This window comes from Blastomyces dermatitidis (assembly GCF_000003525.1).
Source record: "Blastomyces dermatitidis ER-3 genomic scaffold supercont1.10, whole genome shotgun sequence".
Classification (NCBI taxonomy): Eukaryota; Fungi; Ascomycota; class Eurotiomycetes; order Onygenales; family Ajellomycetaceae; genus Blastomyces; species Blastomyces dermatitidis.
Genome location: NW_025544783.1, coordinates 2429702 through 2447404, shown reverse-complemented (window position 1 = coordinate 2447404; position 17703 = coordinate 2429702). Strand labels below are relative to the sequence as shown.

The 17703-nt window shown below is 46.9% G+C and overlaps 8 protein-coding genes across 9 annotated transcripts; 6 read left to right on the top strand and 2 right to left on the bottom strand.

Annotated features, from left to right (window-relative positions):
* Positions 1-39: 39 nt before the first annotated feature.
* On the top strand, positions 40-2686 carry BDCG_08206 (the record flags this gene model as incomplete). 2 transcript variants are annotated; one of them, XM_045423978.1, is made up of 3 exons in its annotated part: positions 545-749; positions 809-1578; positions 1710-2300. In XM_045423978.1, the coding sequence occupies 3 exons, from the start codon at positions 545-547 to the stop codon at positions 2298-2300; spliced, it is 1566 nt and encodes a 521-aa protein (XP_045272801.1). The 2 variants fall into 2 exon arrangements, with proteins under 2 accessions (XP_045282461.1, XP_045272801.1); XM_045423979.1 differs by having other exon boundaries at positions 40-1578; positions 1710-2686.
* BDCG_08205 (RuvB-like helicase 1) lies at positions 2390-5788 on the bottom strand. The gene is made up of 5 exons (XM_045423977.1): positions 5573-5788; positions 4186-5479; positions 3884-4103; positions 3267-3814; positions 2390-3142 (listed from the first exon to the last, which is right to left on the bottom strand). Exons 2-5 carry the CDS (start codon positions 4327-4329, stop codon positions 2675-2677), a joined length of 1380 nt encoding a protein of 459 aa, XP_045272800.1. The 5' UTR covers positions 4330-5479; positions 5573-5788; the 3' UTR covers positions 2390-2674.
* BDCG_08204 (50S ribosomal protein L24) lies at positions 4575-5755 on the top strand. Its single transcript, XM_045423976.1, has one exon. It carries the CDS (start codon positions 4797-4799, stop codon positions 5376-5378), a length of 582 nt encoding a protein of 193 aa, XP_045272799.1. The 5' UTR covers positions 4575-4796; the 3' UTR covers positions 5379-5755.
* A 49-nt stretch (positions 5789-5837) lies between the features above and the next one.
* BDCG_08203 (mannan polymerase II complex MNN11 subunit) lies at positions 5838-8481 on the top strand. The gene is made up of 3 exons (XM_045423975.1): positions 5838-6572; positions 6640-7073; positions 7174-8481. Exons 1-3 carry the CDS (start codon positions 6275-6277, stop codon positions 7411-7413), a joined length of 972 nt encoding a protein of 323 aa, XP_045272798.1. The 5' UTR covers positions 5838-6274; the 3' UTR covers positions 7414-8481.
* A 401-nt stretch (positions 8482-8882) lies between these two features.
* Positions 8883-9200, top strand: BDCG_17750 (uncharacterized protein; the record flags this gene model as incomplete). Its single annotated transcript, XM_045426821.1, has 1 exon — positions 8883-9200. The coding sequence occupies one exon, from the start codon at positions 8883-8885 to the stop codon at positions 9198-9200; it is 318 nt and encodes a 105-aa protein (XP_045282460.1).
* Positions 9201-9205: 5 nt separating this feature from the next.
* Positions 9206-9427, top strand: BDCG_17749 (uncharacterized protein; the record flags this gene model as incomplete). The annotated part of the gene is made up of 1 exon (XM_045426820.1): positions 9206-9427. The coding sequence occupies one exon, from the start codon at positions 9206-9208 to the stop codon at positions 9425-9427; it is 222 nt and encodes a 73-aa protein (XP_045282459.1).
* Positions 9428-9789: 362 nt separating this feature from the next.
* Positions 9790-15304, bottom strand: BDCG_08202 (enoyl reductase). The gene is made up of 4 exons (XM_045423974.1): positions 14657-15304; positions 11698-14598; positions 11366-11581; positions 9790-11251 (listed from the first exon to the last, which is right to left on the bottom strand). Exons 2-4 carry the CDS (start codon positions 11732-11734, stop codon positions 10563-10565), a joined length of 942 nt encoding a protein of 313 aa, XP_045272797.1. The 5' UTR covers positions 11735-14598; positions 14657-15304; the 3' UTR covers positions 9790-10562.
* BDCG_08201 (oxidoreductase) lies at positions 11985-17691 on the top strand. Its single transcript, XM_045423973.1, has 9 exons — positions 11985-12480; positions 12553-13458; positions 13770-14088; positions 14146-14243; positions 14316-14364; positions 14421-14613; positions 14667-16848; positions 16916-17042; positions 17101-17691. The coding sequence occupies exons 3-9, from the start codon at positions 13816-13818 to the stop codon at positions 17425-17427; spliced, it is 3249 nt and encodes a 1082-aa protein (XP_045272796.1). The 5' UTR covers positions 11985-12480; positions 12553-13458; positions 13770-13815; the 3' UTR covers positions 17428-17691.
* The last annotated feature ends 12 nt before the right edge of the window (positions 17692-17703 follow it).

Here is a 17703-nt window from a genome sequence, read left to right as displayed (position 1 = left end):
CTGTATTTAAAAGTACCTCTGAATCTAGCCGCACGTGATCCTACTTCCATCCATCTGCCCGGCCTGGAACCTTTGCAACATCCAGACATGAGACAGCTAGAACGGTGTTTGGAACGTGCGATGCAATCTCTTGCTACAATATCCTGTAACTACTTACGGAGTACAGAAGTAGAGAGAGAGATCAGTGTATTTCGGTCTATTACTAATTAGAGTAATATATAGTTATACTATTCCTCCACCTTCCCCTTCACGAGACGTTGCGCGCCGGAGCATCTTTACCACAAGTCGTCGAGACATACCAATGCCTTTCCATATGATAGAACTTATCTGCACTTTAGCCTGGCGATATTGCGCGATTGCAGTGTTTGTATTCGTCGCATAGATTGTCCTTGGTTCGCCAATACGGAGAGCGTCAAATTTTGCTGAATCCGGCACGAATCTTGTCCAATGGCCAACCAGTCAGCCATATTATATTGCTGGCAACACTAATGATATTTCTGGATGTGATCTTTCGTTTATTCCGATACCTGCCGAGCACATCACAATGACTTCCAAGAAAGTTGCCATTGTTGGCGGGGGTTGTTCCGGTCTTGCTGCCTTCTGGGCCTTGAAAGACTCAGGGCATGAAGTCCATATTTTCGAATCCGGGAGCAGATTTGGAGGTCCTACGCATTTAGTACAGTACGAGCAGAGAGGAAAGACTATTGGGATTGATACAGGACTTGTTTATTTCAAGCCTTCCACTTCACGTTAGTTTGCTTCCGTACCTTGAGCCTTCCTTGTCTTAGGAGCTTACTTGGGAGGCCAGCAAATCTATATGCATTGCTGCAGGAGCTACAGATACCTTGCCACGACATAGAATTCTCAATCGCTTCGACCCAGCTCGGGGATTTATTTGAATGGAGAACAGCATCCCCCTTCGCAATTCTTTCCCGAAACCTGTTCCGGTTGGATATGTGGAGGATGTTGATTGATGTTGTGAGATTCAATCATTTTGCCCTGGATTCATTAAGGGGTGAACAACCTGTCAAAAGACAAAGGTCGCGAAAATGGAAAAATATCCAGCAACCTTACCAACATGAGCAATCCCAGAAGAGCATCGGCGCATATCTGGCCACCGAGGGATATTCGAATTCTTTCCGCGATAATTACATAATTCCACTTATTGCAGTTTTATGGAACGTCCATAATGCAAGGGATGCACTGGAGCTTCCAATAGCGCTACTTCTACGTTTCATGGCGAACTGTGATATTCTCCGGAGCTCACTATGGTGGTCAGAGTGGATGATTGTAGCAGGAGGCAAAGCTGATTTCGCGGCAGCAACCACCAATATCTCAGCTACTGAGAGAGTCCATTTCAATACGACAATCAAATCAGTTAAAACAAGTGATAGACTCGGTTGGTTGGCAGTGCAAGGGGAGCAAGGCCGAACGGAATATTTCAATCATGTCATCATTGCGACGTCTGCCCATAACGCTTTAAACCTGATATCCGCGGATGCGACTGATGAAGAGGTCCGGGCGTTGAGCGGATTCCAAACAGCGAGTTCTATCGCAATCCTACATTCCGACACGGCGGTAAGTTCCAACTCTTCCCCCTTTTGCGTCCACATGTCCGAGCTTGGACCGTGCCAATCGACATTTTGCTCCGAAACGAGTTTATCTTTCATTCCACACATTTAGCTAAAGATGCTATTCGCCATCGATAGTTGATGCCGAAGCGAAAACGTGTGTGGGCCGCCTTTAACCTCATTACAAAATCCTCCCAGCGCAACCCCCCCGACACCAGTCAATTCTGCACCTCCTTTCACATAAATCGGCTGCAAGGACTCTCGGAAGAAATCTTCGGCCCCGTCCTCATAACTCACAATCCCATATCTCCTCCCCACCCACTCCGCGTTCAGGGGATATGGGAATACTCGCGTTTTACGTTCAATAACCGAGCGTTGAGATCACACAAGTTGCTCCAACGGATCCAAAATACGCGCGGGATTAGTTACTGTGGTCCGTGGACTGGATACGGGCGGTACGAGGATGCGGTCCGCAGTGCGTTTCAAGTAGCTGTGGACCACTTGGGAGCTGAATTGCCGTTCGGGGTCTTGGGTGATGACCCCTTTCTTCCTTCTTACCCAGACGCTATGGAATGGTCGCAGGTCGAGGCTTTGGCCAAACGGGAAAGGCTAGCTAGGTTTCTTGTTAGGTTTCTGTTGGTAATTTACTGGTTTTTGGGGATTGTGAGGCGGGTGGTGCTTTATTTTCATCGGGCTTGGGAGAGGGGGGACAAGACGAGAAGAGAATAAAGGCGCGGCAGTGGAAGATACCCAACGTGAGAGTATATCGGGCCCTGGCTGTCACTTGTCTCAACTGCAACAGGGCCGTATAGAGAGATTTCAGAAGTAATTTCCTTGAGAAGGGTTGGTCTTCGTGTATTAGATTTATTATGTTTTATTTTGACCATCTAGAATCCCTTCTTTTACTTTCCCACCACCCTCGCATAATTATGGAATAACATATATAAAAGAACTTATTATGGGACAAAGAAAGGGGAGAAAATTCTCAGCCTTGTCCAAGTTAAAAAGAATTGTAGGCTAAAACAAACTTGTCGGTACAACATCGAAAAGCAAATAAGATATCACATCACATCATATTAGTATAAAAAAATAAAATTGAAAAATCACGAAATAAACCCAGCAGCACCCCCACCCGAAACAATCCCCGCACTTCTCCTCGCATCAATAAACAGATCCTCACACTCCGCAATATCCGCTTCCTCAATCCCGCTAGCCCTCCCACTTACCCGCGCCAGGATGCTCGCCGGCGTCAGCAGCTGCAAAGCATAACGCAAACTCACCTTACTTCCGTGCGCCGCGACTCTTTCCAGCGCCGGCTCGCTAATGGTCAAGCCCTCTGTCTTGGCCCGCAGGCGCACGATGGTTTTTATTTCTTCGGGGTTATAGGCGTGGGTGGGGATTATGAGGAGGCGGGCGAGGAGGTCTGGTGGGATTCCGTGGGCAGCGACAATGTCGCCTGTGCCGCGTACGACGGTGTTGCCGCGGTTCGAGGCTAGGATTACAATGGGTGAGATGGAGGATTCGAGGGCGCGGTTCAGGTAGGTGAAGCATTCTATGTCAAGCATGTGGACCTGCGGAAGGGAATGATTGTTAGTCTGGATGGTTTCTTTTCTTTTCTTTTCTTTTCTTTTCTTTTCTTTTTTTTTTTTTTTACTCGTTTTGGGTATTTCATTGGGGCGGAAAGGTAAAACTTACTTCATCGATGAATAAAACGCCAGGAACCAATTCGGCAACCCCTTGGTCAATATATCGGTTTACAACCTTGTTGATTTCCTGACGCAGTTTGTCTGTGATTTCCGTCTTTTTGGGTTTCATGAGCTGACCCATCATGCTCATCACATCTTGCCCACCTTGGGGTCTGGCATTGGCAATATCCAAGTCATGGAGCGTGACGTCTTGTACGATCTCCTTCTTCTTGTGGACGTCGCCCTTCGGGACAGGAACGTATTCCTCAGCCTCTAGATCAAACTCGGTGGCATAGGCGTCAGATCGTCCAACACGCTTGCACGCGCCAGTGTTAGCTTCGATGTATATGACGTCGCCAACGGCTACTCTTTCTTTCTGGATCGCTTCGTAGATGCTAGGGTCGAGTCGCAGCTTTTTCGTCCCTCTGTAAGATTTGAGTCCGATTATTAGATGGCTTATCGTCCTTCCGTAGCCTCCCAATGGGTTTTCTGCTTCCTCTGGAGTAAGTTCTGTTACTTCTCCTTCGTATACCTCCTTTGTCTCGCGTACCCGTAGTCCTACGCAGAGAAAAGTTAGCTCAAAAACCAAAAAGTAATTTATCATGGAAATTATGCAAAAGTTATTACCGATTGCCCTTCGAAAGTTCTCCATGAGAGCTTCGGTCTTCTTGACCTCCGCTGAGAAAACTTCACTTCCCACGATGGGACAAAAAGGTACTTTGGTGCCCAATTCTTGCGACACAGCCAGCGCCAGGGCGGTTTTACCGGTTCCCGGCCCGCCCGCAAGCAGGACTGCTCGCCCTGCTATTTTCTTCGCTCTTATCATATCGACCACTACACCACAAGCCTGGGAGAAATACCGCAGTGTTACGGCTGGCAAAACAAAAAAAGTTCGACACGGAAATGGTCAAAGAAGATTCCAAACTCACCTCTCTCGCGGCAGCCTGTCCAACAAAACCAGCACTAGTAGGTTCAGCAGTGCCATCGGGCCGTAATCCTAAGCCTTTTATATGGGTGTGCGCTGCCGTTCTGTTCTCGCGCGAATTTCCTTTGACCTCACTGATCTGAACCATGGTGGTAGAGGTCTCTGCTGAGCGCAGATGAGCTGATGGTTAGGAGCAATCACAAGGTTGAGAATAATTGGCAATCACAAAATTAAAAGGGTCGTGGATAGTCCGTGGTCAGAGTTGCAAATAAAGACGACAGTTATTTGAAGCTTCCTCGCGCTATTTGCTTCTGGATGGTTTTGCGGCCTGGAGCAATCGATTAACTAAGTTAGTCTGGCTTAGCTAAACAAAACTGTAGAATGACGCTAGTCCGAATGAACCCTAGCGCCGAAAGTTGCAAAAGTCGCTCCAAAGCAACCATCATTCAGTCCTGAATATTCAATGCCGACAGACCGTTGTCAATCGATCTCACCCATAGCAATACTCTTTGCCTACAGCCGTTGACCTCCTAGACCTTATCCGGTTCGTGGGAGTGTAGCCGCACATCCAGTCAGTTCTCCCACTCCACTGCCATGCTTGGGCTTTAGCACAGCATGGTCGCGACAATGTCTCTCCACACGACCAAACCATTCGCTCTCTCCGCCTCCCGCCCTTCATCCTTCCTCCAAGCATTCCGCAATCTCTTCTGGACACCAACTCGCTCCCTATATGTTGCTACAAACCCACCCAAGTCAATTCCAGAATATCCCTACGGCCCCGCCCGATTCTACAAACAATCAAACACAGGTCTCTACGGCGGCTCTAGAATCCAATTCGGAAACAAAATCTCCAAGGGCCGAAATAAGGGAAAGACAAGACGGACATGGAAACCCAACATTCGCCACGAAGAACTCTATAGCGAAGCCCTAGGGAAGACTTTAAAGCTCAAAGTCCAGCATCGCGTGCTGAGAACAATTAAGAAGGTGGGGGGCTTGGACCAGTACCTCTTAGGCGATAAACCGGCTAGGATAAAGGAATTGGGTGTTTTCGGGTGGAATCTGCGGTGGAAAGTGATGCGGTCAAAGGCAATGAAGGAGAAATTTGAGCAGGAACAAAGGGAACTAGAATTGAAGGCTGCTGCAGAATTGGAATCCGCCGGACAGGAAAAGATAGCTGTGCCGCGGAGCTCAGAGTAGTCGAGCGGAAATTTTCAATTTGGATGGGAATGGATGTGTGCCTTTGAGTTGATTGATGTGTCGGGAGGGTATCTGAGTCTAGGTTTATCTTATCTGTTCAACTGGTGTAAATCGTCAGCCTTGCGCTCTGGTGGTGGCAGGATGGGGCGGTAGATGGCTGGAAGATATCTCGCACTGATTGTTCACACACTTACCCCTGCTTACAATGGGATGTATATTAGACTATGTATTTTTTGATGTCGTGGTAATCAATTAATTTCTTTCTTCTCCAAAATGTGAGCGTCCAATCCTAGATGACTACCGCATCTGCGCCCCTTGGGTGGCACGCAAATTTCACATATGTGCTAGTACTTTACAAAATTAACTTTACAATACCAGAAAGCGTAGTCTCGCGTATTCGTGTGCAGTCCATCCTCGGTTTCAAGACTGGGATCCTTGGAATGCTGCATGGCTAGCTGGAGATGATGTTCTTCGAATGTCTCAGATATTCGGATAATATTTGACAATATATATAACCCTGACAAGATGCCATAAAACTGCTTGCCCTCTCGTGGCGCACAACTCAGGTAAAGCAAATTGGAATCAATAAACATATAATAACTAGAAAACCTCTGAACACACCACATCAATTATTATACAGCTCCAGTAGTCCAAAACATTCTGCTGGATAGAGAGCGGAGAATCTTGTTGTTCCGCCCCGAGGCCCGTCTTCATCTCGCATCCTCAAATTATTATGCAAGCGCGAAGCTCTTAACAACGGCCCAGAGACCAGGGAAAAAAAAAAAGAACCACATGTCAAAGTCTTCCAAGAGGAGGGTTTGATTACTGTTGTCTCCCAGCATCCCCGTAGCTGGGGGAAGGAGTTTGAATTTCAGGAATTTTAAAATATACAGAAGATGCAGTTCGCCCTACCCCCGCGCAAGCCTTCGCATAATGTCTCGTACACGCGCCTCTCACACACCTCCACTCGCCGCAAGTTGAAAGTAGCTGCTGTATTGGCAGTTGTTGCTTTCTCGTTCTTTTTCTTGCTCTCTCGCCTTTTCTCCTCTTCTTCGTCTCTTGCGTCTTCGGGAGAGGTCATACCAACCGGGGAGACGAATATAGTAATTGTCACGGTTTTGGATGAGGAGAAATTCAGTGACAAGTATATTCAACGCATTAAGCATAATCGGGAAGATTATGCTAAGCGTCATGGTAAGAATAATGCAAGAAGCTCTTTGGCAGTGAATTACAACGTGCTAATAAGGAGATAAACAAACAGGCTACACAAACTTTTTCGCCAGTACAAGAGAATACCTTCCCTACCTAGACGGCGCTCCTCGCAGCTGGGCCTTAGTCCCTGCCCTCCGCCATGCCTACACTTTGTATCCGAAGGCATCCCATTTCTTCCATATTTCGCCGCATGCCGTCATCATGAACCCTTCCCTCTCCCTGACTTCCCATATCCTCGATTACAAGCGGCTGGAATTCCTTATGATCAAAGATAAACCCGTAGTGCCGCCGAGTAGCGTCATCAAGACATTTAGTCACCTAAAAGCAAAAGACGTGGACTTCATCATCAGCCAAGATGCGGAAAATCTGTGCCCTGGTAGCATGATCCTGCGGCGAACAGACTGGACTCGCTACTTTCTGGATGCGTGGTTTGACCCCTTATACCGCAGTTATAACTTTGCAAAAGCGGAAACCCATGCTCTGGTGAGTGTTCATATTGCCATGTATCTGTGAAATCCAACCCGCAAACGCTTCCGCAACCATAACTACTCTTTTACTAACCCTCTTTTCTTTCCCATCATAGGATCATATCATCCAATGGCACCCCACCCTCCTCGCAAAATTAGCGCTGATCCCACAACGTATTCTCAATTCTTATACGACGGATTCTCCTTCCTTAATGCCAGACAGCCTGTTCAACGACGGAGACTTTATCGTTCGGTTTTTGGGTTGCGATGCCCCTGAACCCAAAAAGACTTGCGAGCAGCAGATGGAGATCTTTTGGACGAAATGGGCCCGGGAGACAAGTAACGCGAATAGATGAGTGTAAAATTTTCTCCTCTTCTCTTTCTATTTCCTTGCTTTGAAGAATGTACTCTGTATGTCCATGAAAAATGCTGGCTTTTTCCTATTATCTAAATAATATCTGTCGTCCATTGGGCATCTTTTTCCCTTTCCCTTTTTTCCCTTTTCTTTTTTTTTTTCTTCTTTTTCTTTTCTGTTCGTTTCATTTCATTTACATATTTGAGTTTTCATGATTGGTTTAGAATTTTACATAAAGATGGAAGGAGCTCAGGATTCAGATCTAGAACTGCTGAATGGCTGTATCCTGGAGAAATTTTTTGCTCTTATGTATTTCTAAGGTAGTTTGCTACTCTTTTATTCTGTCTACTCTTTTAGACTACTATATTCTACAAGAACCTTAAGCCACCGCCGTGGTTAACTAGTAACGCTAGATATCCTCTATATACCTACCGTCCATCCGGTTAGCTGGCACTACCCTATCCTATAGTGATCAAACATCATAAGGCATACTGTACGGCCCAACCTTACTGTATACGTGTGAACGCTTGCTATAAGATAGCGCCTGGTACCATCCACCTTTGTGACTAGGTGGCTTACATCTAACCCCCCTTCAGGTTTGGAACCAGCAACTGGCGCATCGCACGATGTATAATACCTACCTAGAAGGCCAAGGCATTGGACACGAGGTTAGTATTTCAAATTTCTAGAGTAGAACCAGATACTCGCACCACGAATTAGCCCGGTTCCAGGCCTCTTATCCCCTGGCGCCTCTCTCTCGCCCCTTCTCTTATGTCCTGTTTTTTTCCTTTTTACCCTCTCTCCACACTCCTTTCTTCTCTTTTCATTTACTTTCTTTACCCCAGATATCTCGCTGTCCTGGGCCTGACAACCCCCAACAGGGTCTAACACCCTGCAGCAATCTGTGCCCACCTGTAATGGCACCACAAGCAAAACCTCCAGGAAGGAGGATAATTTGTACATATAATGTAGATAGGCATAGGCAACTAGACTCCGTCTGGCGGTAGACTAGCTACCGTGCTGGCGCGCCTGATACCCCTAGGGAGGTTTTGTGACCGCGGCGGACTGATTAGTCAGCCCCTGACGGTTAACTACTTAGTTTCTCTCTCTTGCACTTTCTTTATAACCTCACGTATACCGGATTTTACCTGGGCAAATAATATCTCACCTACAGTGACCAGCAAAATACCAGAAACACCTCGCGCGACCCACCCTAAAGTACGCCGATTATGGGGCATTATCCACAAATATCTGAGATTGTTCTCTGAGTCTTATTGTCGCTGGGTCGGGGCTACTTTTGATAATCAGATTGCTCAGCTTCCATTTGGGCTGATTCTGAAGTGGTCTGATGGTACTCGGTTAGAAGAAGTCTTGACAATGTAGGTCGCCAGAAGAGCAGGTCTCCCAGTTCCGAAGGTGATCTGCTATGGAGACCATCCAGATACTCCGCATGCTCCAGTATCAATTCTGATGACTCGTATCCCCGGCGATGAACTTGGTCGAGTTTACAAAATCCCAAGTGACACTGAGCGAGATTCGATCCAATTGCAATTAAACGGTTATTTAGAAGCAATCCGGAGATGGAAAAGTCCATGGGGGGAGAACAGAATTTGCTCTTTGATGAACACAGCTATTAGGAGCGTTCGCGTACCTAATCATCTCATTGGCCCTTTTGAGTCAGAACAAAAGTTCAATGAATACATGAATACCTCCGGAGCACTGCTTGGTCAGGGGGATTCCCATCAGAAACAGAATACAACAACGCACTTGATTGTGCTAGAAAAGTAGATTCAATGCCTCATCGTATCGTTTTCACGCACGGCGACCTCAAGCACCATAACATCGCTGTACAAAATGGACAAATTACAGGCTTTTTGGACTGGGAGTCAGCAGGCTGGTGTCCTGAATATCGGGACTTTACCACAGCCCTCAGGTTCATTCCGAAAGGTTACTGGTGGTACAACTTTGTGATAAGGCTTGGGGGCAGCTCATACATGGCAGAACTGGATTGTTGAACAGGCGTTGACTTCTCTAACAGTTGATTCATATTCCGGTGACATAGAATTGAGAAGGGCAACAGGGTGCATATCACCAAAAGCCAACTTGTCGAAGAAATTCTGGCTTATCTAGCGGCCATGGAAGTGACGGGTTGCAGGTTCGAAGCACGACCAGCTTGATAAAACTTGGTGGCCGTAGATGTGAGAGCAGCTGCCTTTTGAATGAGTCTGCCTGCTGGCTCTCTGAATATCTATGAATGTCAGAGAGTTTGAAGGCACCCAAGGAAAGGGATCTGTAACATCCGCAAATGTTCTTCGCAGTAAAAAAACCCAAACCAAGTCAAATATTTTGAACACATTCATTTTTTCTGATAGAGTTGCCTAGGGTGAGTTTATCCAAATTTCCAAAACCCATTCAAATGTCTTGCATCATTCCTGTGGTGTCCGGCATACTGAGACCCGCCACAGGCATAGAATTTCGATTGCAAGCCACTAAGTAGATAATGATTGAGAAAATCGCTGTATCTACCTGGCACCAAAGGGTTTCACAGACATTCCAGGATGCTATTTACGGCAGCCTATCATTATCTACTACAAACAATATCTAGCCGTTCTACACCATCTACTTCCCGACCTCGAAGGATAGGTAAATAGTAAAAAATGTCCGGTTTGCCCCCAATAATCTATCCACGGATGATACAATGTTCTATCTATATCACACAACCCAACGGTTTTGCATAAAATGGATGAAAGCGAATAAACTATGTTTCACGAATGAAACGAATGAGAGATAAATTTACAAACATTACTTCAACTAGTTATAGTACATCTGTTCGCAAATTGATCTTCCCCGGCTAATAAAACAGGATTGTTTCACGTTGCATAATATACACCGACGCCGAACACATATTTTTTTTATGGATTAAGAAAGGTTGTTACCCGAAGACAAAGGACAGGCCTCCTGCTGACCAATGTCACAATCCGAGCCTGCATTAAACTCAATCATGGCCACCTCGTCCTGTCCCACCGACAAACACCACGCCGTCCAACCCCTTGCTGCTATCCCCAGACAATGGTCGACTGATTTGATCCCGCGTCTAGGTAGCCAGTCGACAGCGTTAGTACCACCACCCACAAGCGGAAAGCACCAAGCTCAGACAATGCCCGGCAGCATGGCGAACCGCTTCTTCTTATACTTGTCACCAAACTCTTTGCGATACGAGCGCTCCTTCTGTTTCGCCCAGGTAATCATGGGCGCACACGCAACAATGATAAAGAGCACCACGCTCCAACTCAACCCGCTGACCAGATACATACCGACCCATGCAATTACCTCGAATAGGTAATTGGGGCACGTCACCCAGTTAAACCCGAAGCCATGCGGGATGCCCCGTTCGCTCGTGCCGGGCCGTCGGAGGTTTCGGAGCACTATATGTGCATTTAGATTTGCTAGTTGGCCGAAGGCGAATAAAGCTAGGCCAGTGTAGAGTAGGAATGGGTTTGCAGATTCAATCGTTGTAGATGCGGCATTGGAGGTTGGTGCGTAGACCCAGTAGGCGACGTTAAGACCTGAGAGGACCCAGTAGTGCGCGCTATTGCGGATGACGAAGACTGCGGGCATGGTTGCGCGGCCGAAGCGGTGGAGGAAGGCTGTTTCTAGTTCGCGTTTCACAAAGTGGAGGAGAATGAGGGCGCAGAACAGAAGTTGGTAATTGGTAACTTGGGGAGGATTAGGGGTGCGATAGATTTTGGAGCGCATGGACTGCATGAGGAATATTGGGTGGATGAGGAGTGGGCCGAAATATTCAATCAGGTAGACGGTTCGCCAGCCGAGTTGGACTCCTGGATATGATGTCAGAGAGATAATTCTCGCGGGGAATATGTATACGTATTGAGCATCCTAAGATGGTAGAGTGAGAATGCAAGAGGGAACAAGGGAACTGAGGTAATGCGGACCTAGATCTTTTATGTAGATGGTGCTCTGATTTCGGAGGCCGGTGGAGTGTACAGTGGCATCGCTGTTGTTGCGGATGACACTCCCATCGCTGGCCTTGGTGACCCTAATGCGGTGTATGGAAAGCCCGCATCGCGACGCGATGGTGTTATATAGCTCTGACCCAGTTGCGTTGGGCTCGATTGACAGCTCTTGAGGAAGTTTGGCGATTGGATTGCCTGTCGAGAAGGTGATTGATTATATTGTTAGCTTTTGATACGCTTCTATAACTTTTGGATATATGGGCGTGTAAGGATATATCAAACTTCGGGGTACCCTCTAAGTTTGAACACACCTCGCGGCTTGATGCTGAGAGTGATATTTGAAGCCATTGGAATACAGTCTCCTTCAAGTGATCAATGAATCAACCAGAAATCGTACTCTCTTGGCCTGACAGTGCTTGCCTGAGACTGGGAACATCAACGAGTTGGAAGGTTACTCGGTTCCCGAGTTCAAGTTGGCCCCAGCCAGTAACTAACCTTAAGGGAAAGAGTTCACGTGATGGACCCAGTTCTGCTTGGCGGCTCTCGAGGCATCCTAATCCGGTTACGGCAGTCCTGGAGCTCATTGCCAGTTTTATACGGATAGCGCAACATATTATGAGGTTCTCTAAAGCTTTTGAGTCTAACAAGTGGAGGAGGTAATTCAGTGTTAGATTCATGCACCCAGTGGTGATCTCATTGTCATCTCCTTTGTCATCCAATCTGTTGGCAGGGATAGATAGAGCTGTGGCATGACATGGAGGGGATGGGCCTGGATAGGATATTTCCTTGATTCGTTATTGGGTGAAGGCAATGATAGCTTCATCGTTATCCAGCAAACCAAGACGATATCTGGTGACTGCAAGGGAGCCCAGTTGCCGAACAGTATGCCTGGTGAGCGGCATTAGCAACTAGAAGTGGAGTGCATAACTATATCTTCCCTTCACACCTTACATCTTGCTTCTTGAAGCAAAGCACGGAACATTGCTGATTCAAATACTGTGACATCCGAAAAACGTATGGCACACAGCGTCAGGTTAACGATCTCAAGGGCAAGAGGTTTTGTACCGACACAAGCGGGGTTGTGCCCGACGTTGGTAGGCAACCGCTCAGCTCAGACTTGTTCTACTTATTTATAGACTAACTTCCATGGATTGTTGACATTACAGCTCGAAGGAGCGTACCAATGAATTGCCCACATTGCTTCCCAGCCAGCCATAGAAGATGACCAAACAATCGCTCACTGATTAATCTGATGAACTGAGTTCGCCCAGCAAACGGATAGCGCTCTAAGTGAGGTTAAACTGGCATTTAACGACTTCAATACCCGAAACACCTGGGCAGGGGACAGTTGCCCCCAATTTAGCGGCTGAAAGAAGGGACCACCACAGCCTTGGATCCTTGGTTGCATCTTATTAAACCCTGAACATGATTTTGCGCCTTCGTTGTCCTCGTATTTAATAGCCTCCTTTTCTTTTCTTTTCTTTCTTTTTTTTCCTTCCTGTTTTGGGATATCTTTTAGCCTCTTTCATTCAGCCTGGTGGGTGAGACGAACCTCCTGCCGTCGCTGACAGCCGCAACTGATGGACTCTGTGCCCATGACGCAGGCGGGGAAATCGCAAATCTGGCCCAGATATGCTTGTACGCAAAACTCCAACCAACTTAGCACCTAGTAAGCTCAAGGGATTGTGCATATCCCAGGCCTGCATTCCTTCCGCCAATCCCGGATTCAAACTGGCGATGACAAACGGGATCTGCGTGCGTCTGGAACCGCCAGCCCTGGATCGTCCGATGGTGGATCTATCTAGTAGACCCGCTGTCAGCCTCGCCATCAAGGAAACAGGATTCACTCGTTCTGGAGTGCGAATGTCAAATTTCCACTGTATAAATGGATCAACGAGTTCCATATCGTTGATTCGTGTGTGTTCTTTGATTTCCTTAGACGAATAGCTCTGCTTCCCTGTCTCTGTGCTCCCGCGGTATTTGGTGACTGAGATCAGGACCTTTTGTGTTGCTTTCTAAAATCGGATCACGTCCCTATTTGCTCGTCTGATCCAGTGGTTGCTCATATTTCGGTAAGTCATGCAATGTCTAACCATTATCTTCGCTGCCGTGCTATTGCCGCTCATTTGCTGCGGTTCATGTCTTCAGAAGCATCATCATGAGCCCCTATGTGTGGAGAGTGCATTGTAATACCATGTCTCAATGCCCTGATAAAACCTTTATCTCTGGCTTCATGTGCTAGGGTGACCATATGACACATGTCGCTTGGAAGAAACTTAGAAGCCCTCATATACCTGCTTTTGTTAGGCGTTCAGATAGCTTCCATCACCACCATCACCATGACTCTAGGATTGAAGCAGTGGGTAGCTAACATCTGCATCAGAACTCTAATCTTCCCTATCGTTGCCGCTGTGAAGATAACGTCGAGAATGACGGGATCTTCTGGGAACGGTTCTCTCCGCGAAGAGATAGAAGATGGCGTGTCAAAACTTAGTCAACTCATCCGCGCTTCGTTGCGGCCGCTGCCTACCCGAACTGGGGATGGAAGTTATATTGACGAAACGCCGCCTGAACCGACTTTAATCGATGACCTGAAGAAAGTCGGCATTAAAGATCTCGATACGCTGGTTGATGTTGTTCGAAATGCTGCGACGGGAGAACCAGTCAATGATAAGGATTATATCATGGAGAGGGTCATCCAGGTAAGGCACAGCCGCCAAACGAATAGTTGCCTCCAGAGATTCATTCTGGATATTTAGCTCGCTTCCTCGTTGCCCTCCAGATCACCAAATGCAGATAGGTTGAGCAACTCTCTTCTCTCTTTGCTTTGGAACGATCTAAAGCATCCGCCGTTGTCGTAGGTATCTATTCGAAACCTTTCCAGAGGATTTTTTTTTTTTTTTTTTTTTTTTTGACGGATTATATGTAGTTATCTCGGCGAAAAGTATGTTTATCGACAGGCAGATGGTTCACACAATGTAATTTGGTATCCATTACCTGAACATTTCGGCATTCGAAGCTAAATGAGATACAGAACATCCTTTGGCCACAAATCGGAGTTGCAGGTTCTTCATATGCGAGGACTGTGCCATCGAAGTCCGTTCAACCAGCAGTGCTCCCAGACCCGGGGACCCTTTTCGATAGTCTGTTGGTTCGGAAACAGTTCAAAGCTCATCCTAATAAAATATCGAGCATGCTATTTTACCTGGCCTCTATTATTATTCATGGTAAGTTATTATTATCTGTGTCAATGATTTTTAGGGTGCTTACATAGCAGCAGACCTATTCCGCACTGACCGTGGTGACTATACACGTTCCCTTACTTCCTCTTATCTTGACCTTGCTCCGCTCTACGGGAGCAACCAGGAAGAACAGAATACAGTCCGATCCTTCAAGGATGGGAAGTTGAAGCCGGACTGCTTTTCCGAGACGAGAATTTTAGGGTTTCCACCCGGTGTTGGCGTGCTTCTCATAATGTTCAACCGTTTCCATAACCATGTGGTTGAAAATCTGGCTTTAATCAACCAAGACGATCGCTTCTCGAAGCCAGCTGAGTCGAGTGGGAAAGCATACGCCAAGTACGATAACGACCTTTTCCAAACTGGCCGTTTGATTACATGTGGGCTGTACATAAATATTATCCTGAAAGATTATGTGCGCACGATTCTAAATATCAACCGGACGGACAGTGATTGGAGCCTCGACCCTCGTTCTGAATCTATGAGAGGCCTTTTCGGTACTGAGATCGATGAAGCAGGTGGGAACCAAGTTTCCGCAGAATTTAATTTGGTATATCGGTGGCACTCCTGCGTTTCGGAACGTGATGACAAATGGACTCAAGACGCCTATAGAGAGCTATTCGGCGATGATACGGACCCGAACAAAGTAAGCCTATCTGATTTCCTAAGGGTTCTCGGCAAATGGGAAGCTGGAATTCCGAACGATCCTCTAAAGCGACCATTTGCCAAACTCACCCGTGGATCAAACGGTTTATTCGACGATGACGACTTAACCAAAATTCTCACGGAGAGCATTGAGGATTGTGCAGGGCCGTTTGGCGCTTCACAAATTCCCGCTGTCTTCAGAGCGGTTGAAATTCTTGGGATTAAGCAAGCACGCTCTTGGAGACTTTCAAGCCTCAACGAGTTCCGCAAATATTTCAATCTCAAACCTCACGAAACTTTCGAGGATATCAACTCTGACCCATATATCGCTGACCAACTCAAGCATTTGTACGACCATCCCGACAATGTCGAACTCTACCCTGGGCTCATTGTCGAAGAAGCTAAAGAAGCCTTGTTACCGGGAAGTGGCCTATGTGCTAGTTTTACTATATCTCGGGCAATTCTTTCCGACGCTGTTGCTCTGGTACGAGGTGACCGCTTCTATACTGTGGATTATACTCCAAAGAATTTAACAAACTGGGGCTTTAATGAAGCAAATTTTGACAACACCGTTGACCAAGGGCACGTATTCTATAAATTGTTCCTCCGGACATTCCCCAGTCACTTCAAGCCGAATTCAATTTACGCCCACTTTCCCTTAGTGGTGCCTGATGAAAACAGAGAAATCCTTACAACGCTGGATTTTGCCAGCAAATACTCATGGGACAAACCGGCGAGGATTCCCCATCCAACCATGATCGAATCGTATGCTGCATGCGACGCGATCCTTAAAAACCAAAAAGATTTCAAGGTTACATGGGGCGAGGCAATTGAGTTTCTGATGCACAAGGAGCGCAATTCGTTTGGTAGAGACTTCATGCTTTCTGGAGATGAGCCACCCAATGCGGCCTCCAGGCAGATGATGGGGAAAGCCTTATATCATGGCGAATGGGAGGCGGAGGTTAAAAAGTTCTATGAACATATTACGCTCAAACTACTACTCGAAAAATCGTACAAGATTGCTGGAGTCAATCAAGTGGACATTGTGCGAGACGTCGCCAACATCGCCCAGGTACATTTTGCCGCGAGCGTCTTTTCACTTCCACTCAAGACAGCAGATAACTCACGCGGTATATACACCGAAGCCGAACTTTATATGATCATGGCGCTTGTGTTCACTTGCATCTTCTTCGACGCGGACCCTGCAAAGAGTTTCCCTCTTCGCCAGGGAGCTCGGAACGTTACGCAACAGCTTGGAGATATTGTCATGTTAAATGTGCAGCTGATCAAGCAAACTGGATTCCTCACGAGTGTTGCTGAACGATTGTATGGAAACGATATCCTGATGGAGTATGGGGTCCATATGATTCGCCGCTTACTCGATACCGGCCTACCTCCTGAGGAGATCGTTTGGACACATATGCTTCCAACAGCAGGTGGTATGGTAGCAAATCAGGCGCAATTATTTTCTCAATGTCTCGATTACTTTTTATCAGAGGAAGGGTCTGTCCACTTGCCAGAGATCCATCGATTGTCCAAGTTGGATACCGCTGAGGCTGATGACCTTCTTTTGAAATAGTAAGTTATCTTCCCATCAAGGTCGCCGTGTTTTGTTGCGCCTAGCTGTGTATTAATTAGGTTATAGTTTCCTCGAGGGAACTAGGCTTCGATCAACGGTGGGCCTGTATAGAGAGGTTGTCACCAAGTCAACTATCAAGGACGGCCTAAAAGTGTTGAACTTGGAACCTGGAGATCGTGTTGCGTGTAACCTGGTAAGACAAAAGCAACCTGAGATCCATTGAAATTATGATGCTCATCGTTTTGATTTAGGTCAAGGCATCTATGGATCCGAAGAAGTTCCCTGAACCCAATAAAGTTGACTTGACGCGGGATATTGACTCGTATATCCATTTCGGACAGGGCCCTCATAAGTGCTTGGGGTTTAATATCTGCATCACCGGACTAACGGCGATGCTAAAAACGGTAGGCAAGCTGGAGAACCTGCGACGAGTACCAGGTCCCCAAGGGGAGCTCAGGAGGATCCCAGGGCCTGGTGGCATTAGCAAGTATTTAGTGCCGGATTATACTGGCTACTTTCCCTTCCCAACAACCATGAAGGTACAGTGGGATGAGGAACTACCACCATGTGTGGGTTAAGATCTCGTCAAATCATGTTTGGCCATTTTACGTTCCGGGCGCTTTGCAGCTTTATTCTTCTCGGGTATTTGTATGTATCTTTTAGCTCTTGAATAATGAAGGGCTTAAGTTATCAGCAAACTTTATCATCTGCTCATTCTGGGATGGACGTAATCGCATAACTGTTCACCATGCCGTGTGCTGGCACAAAAATACGACCGCAACACTGGTGGAAGTTCAGAAGCAAGAGGGTGGTTAGTAATGCCGTTTTGCCTAGGAAAGTTGGTTTGGGGGCGA

Coding starts and splice junctions, on each gene's coding strand:
- BDCG_08205 (XM_045423977.1), bottom strand. CDS start 4,329: ATGGTTCAGATCAGTGAGGTCAAAGGAAATTCGCGCGAGAACAGAACG. Junction 4,104..4,185: donor GACAGGCTGCCGCGAGAGAG/GTGAGTTTGGAA, acceptor TATTTCTCCCAG/GCTTGTGGTGTAGTGGTCGA. Junction 3,815..3,883: donor GAACTTTCGAAGGGCAATCG/GTAATAACTTTT, acceptor TTCTCTGCGTAG/GACTACGGGTACGCGAGACA.
- BDCG_08204 (XM_045423976.1), top strand. CDS start 4,797: ATGGTCGCGACAATGTCTCTCCACACGACCAAACCATTCGCTCTCTCC.
- BDCG_08203 (XM_045423975.1), top strand. CDS start 6,275: ATGCAGTTCGCCCTACCCCCGCGCAAGCCTTCGCATAATGTCTCGTAC. Junction 6,573..6,639: donor AGATTATGCTAAGCGTCATG/GTAAGAATAATG, acceptor ATAAACAAACAG/GCTACACAAACTTTTTCGCC. Junction 7,074..7,173: donor AAGCGGAAACCCATGCTCTG/GTGAGTGTTCAT, acceptor TTCCCATCATAG/GATCATATCATCCAATGGCA.
- BDCG_08202 (XM_045423974.1), bottom strand. CDS start 11,734: ATGGCTTCAAATATCACTCTCAGCATCAAGCCGCGAG. Junction 11,582..11,697: donor TCTCAGCATCAAGCCGCGAG/GTGTGTTCAAAC, acceptor CCTTCTCGACAG/GCAATCCAATCGCCAAACTT. Junction 11,252..11,365: donor CATCTACATAAAAGATCTAG/GTCCGCATTACC, acceptor CATCATATCCAG/GAGTCCAACTCGGCTGGCGA.
- BDCG_08201 (XM_045423973.1), top strand. CDS start 13,816: ATGACGGGATCTTCTGGGAACGGTTCTCTCCGCGAAGAGATAGAAGAT. Junction 14,089..14,145: donor TCATGGAGAGGGTCATCCAG/GTAAGGCACAGC, acceptor CTGGATATTTAG/CTCGCTTCCTCGTTGCCCTC. Junction 14,365..14,420: donor AGGCAGATGGTTCACACAAT/GTAATTTGGTAT, acceptor AATGAGATACAG/AACATCCTTTGGCCACAAAT.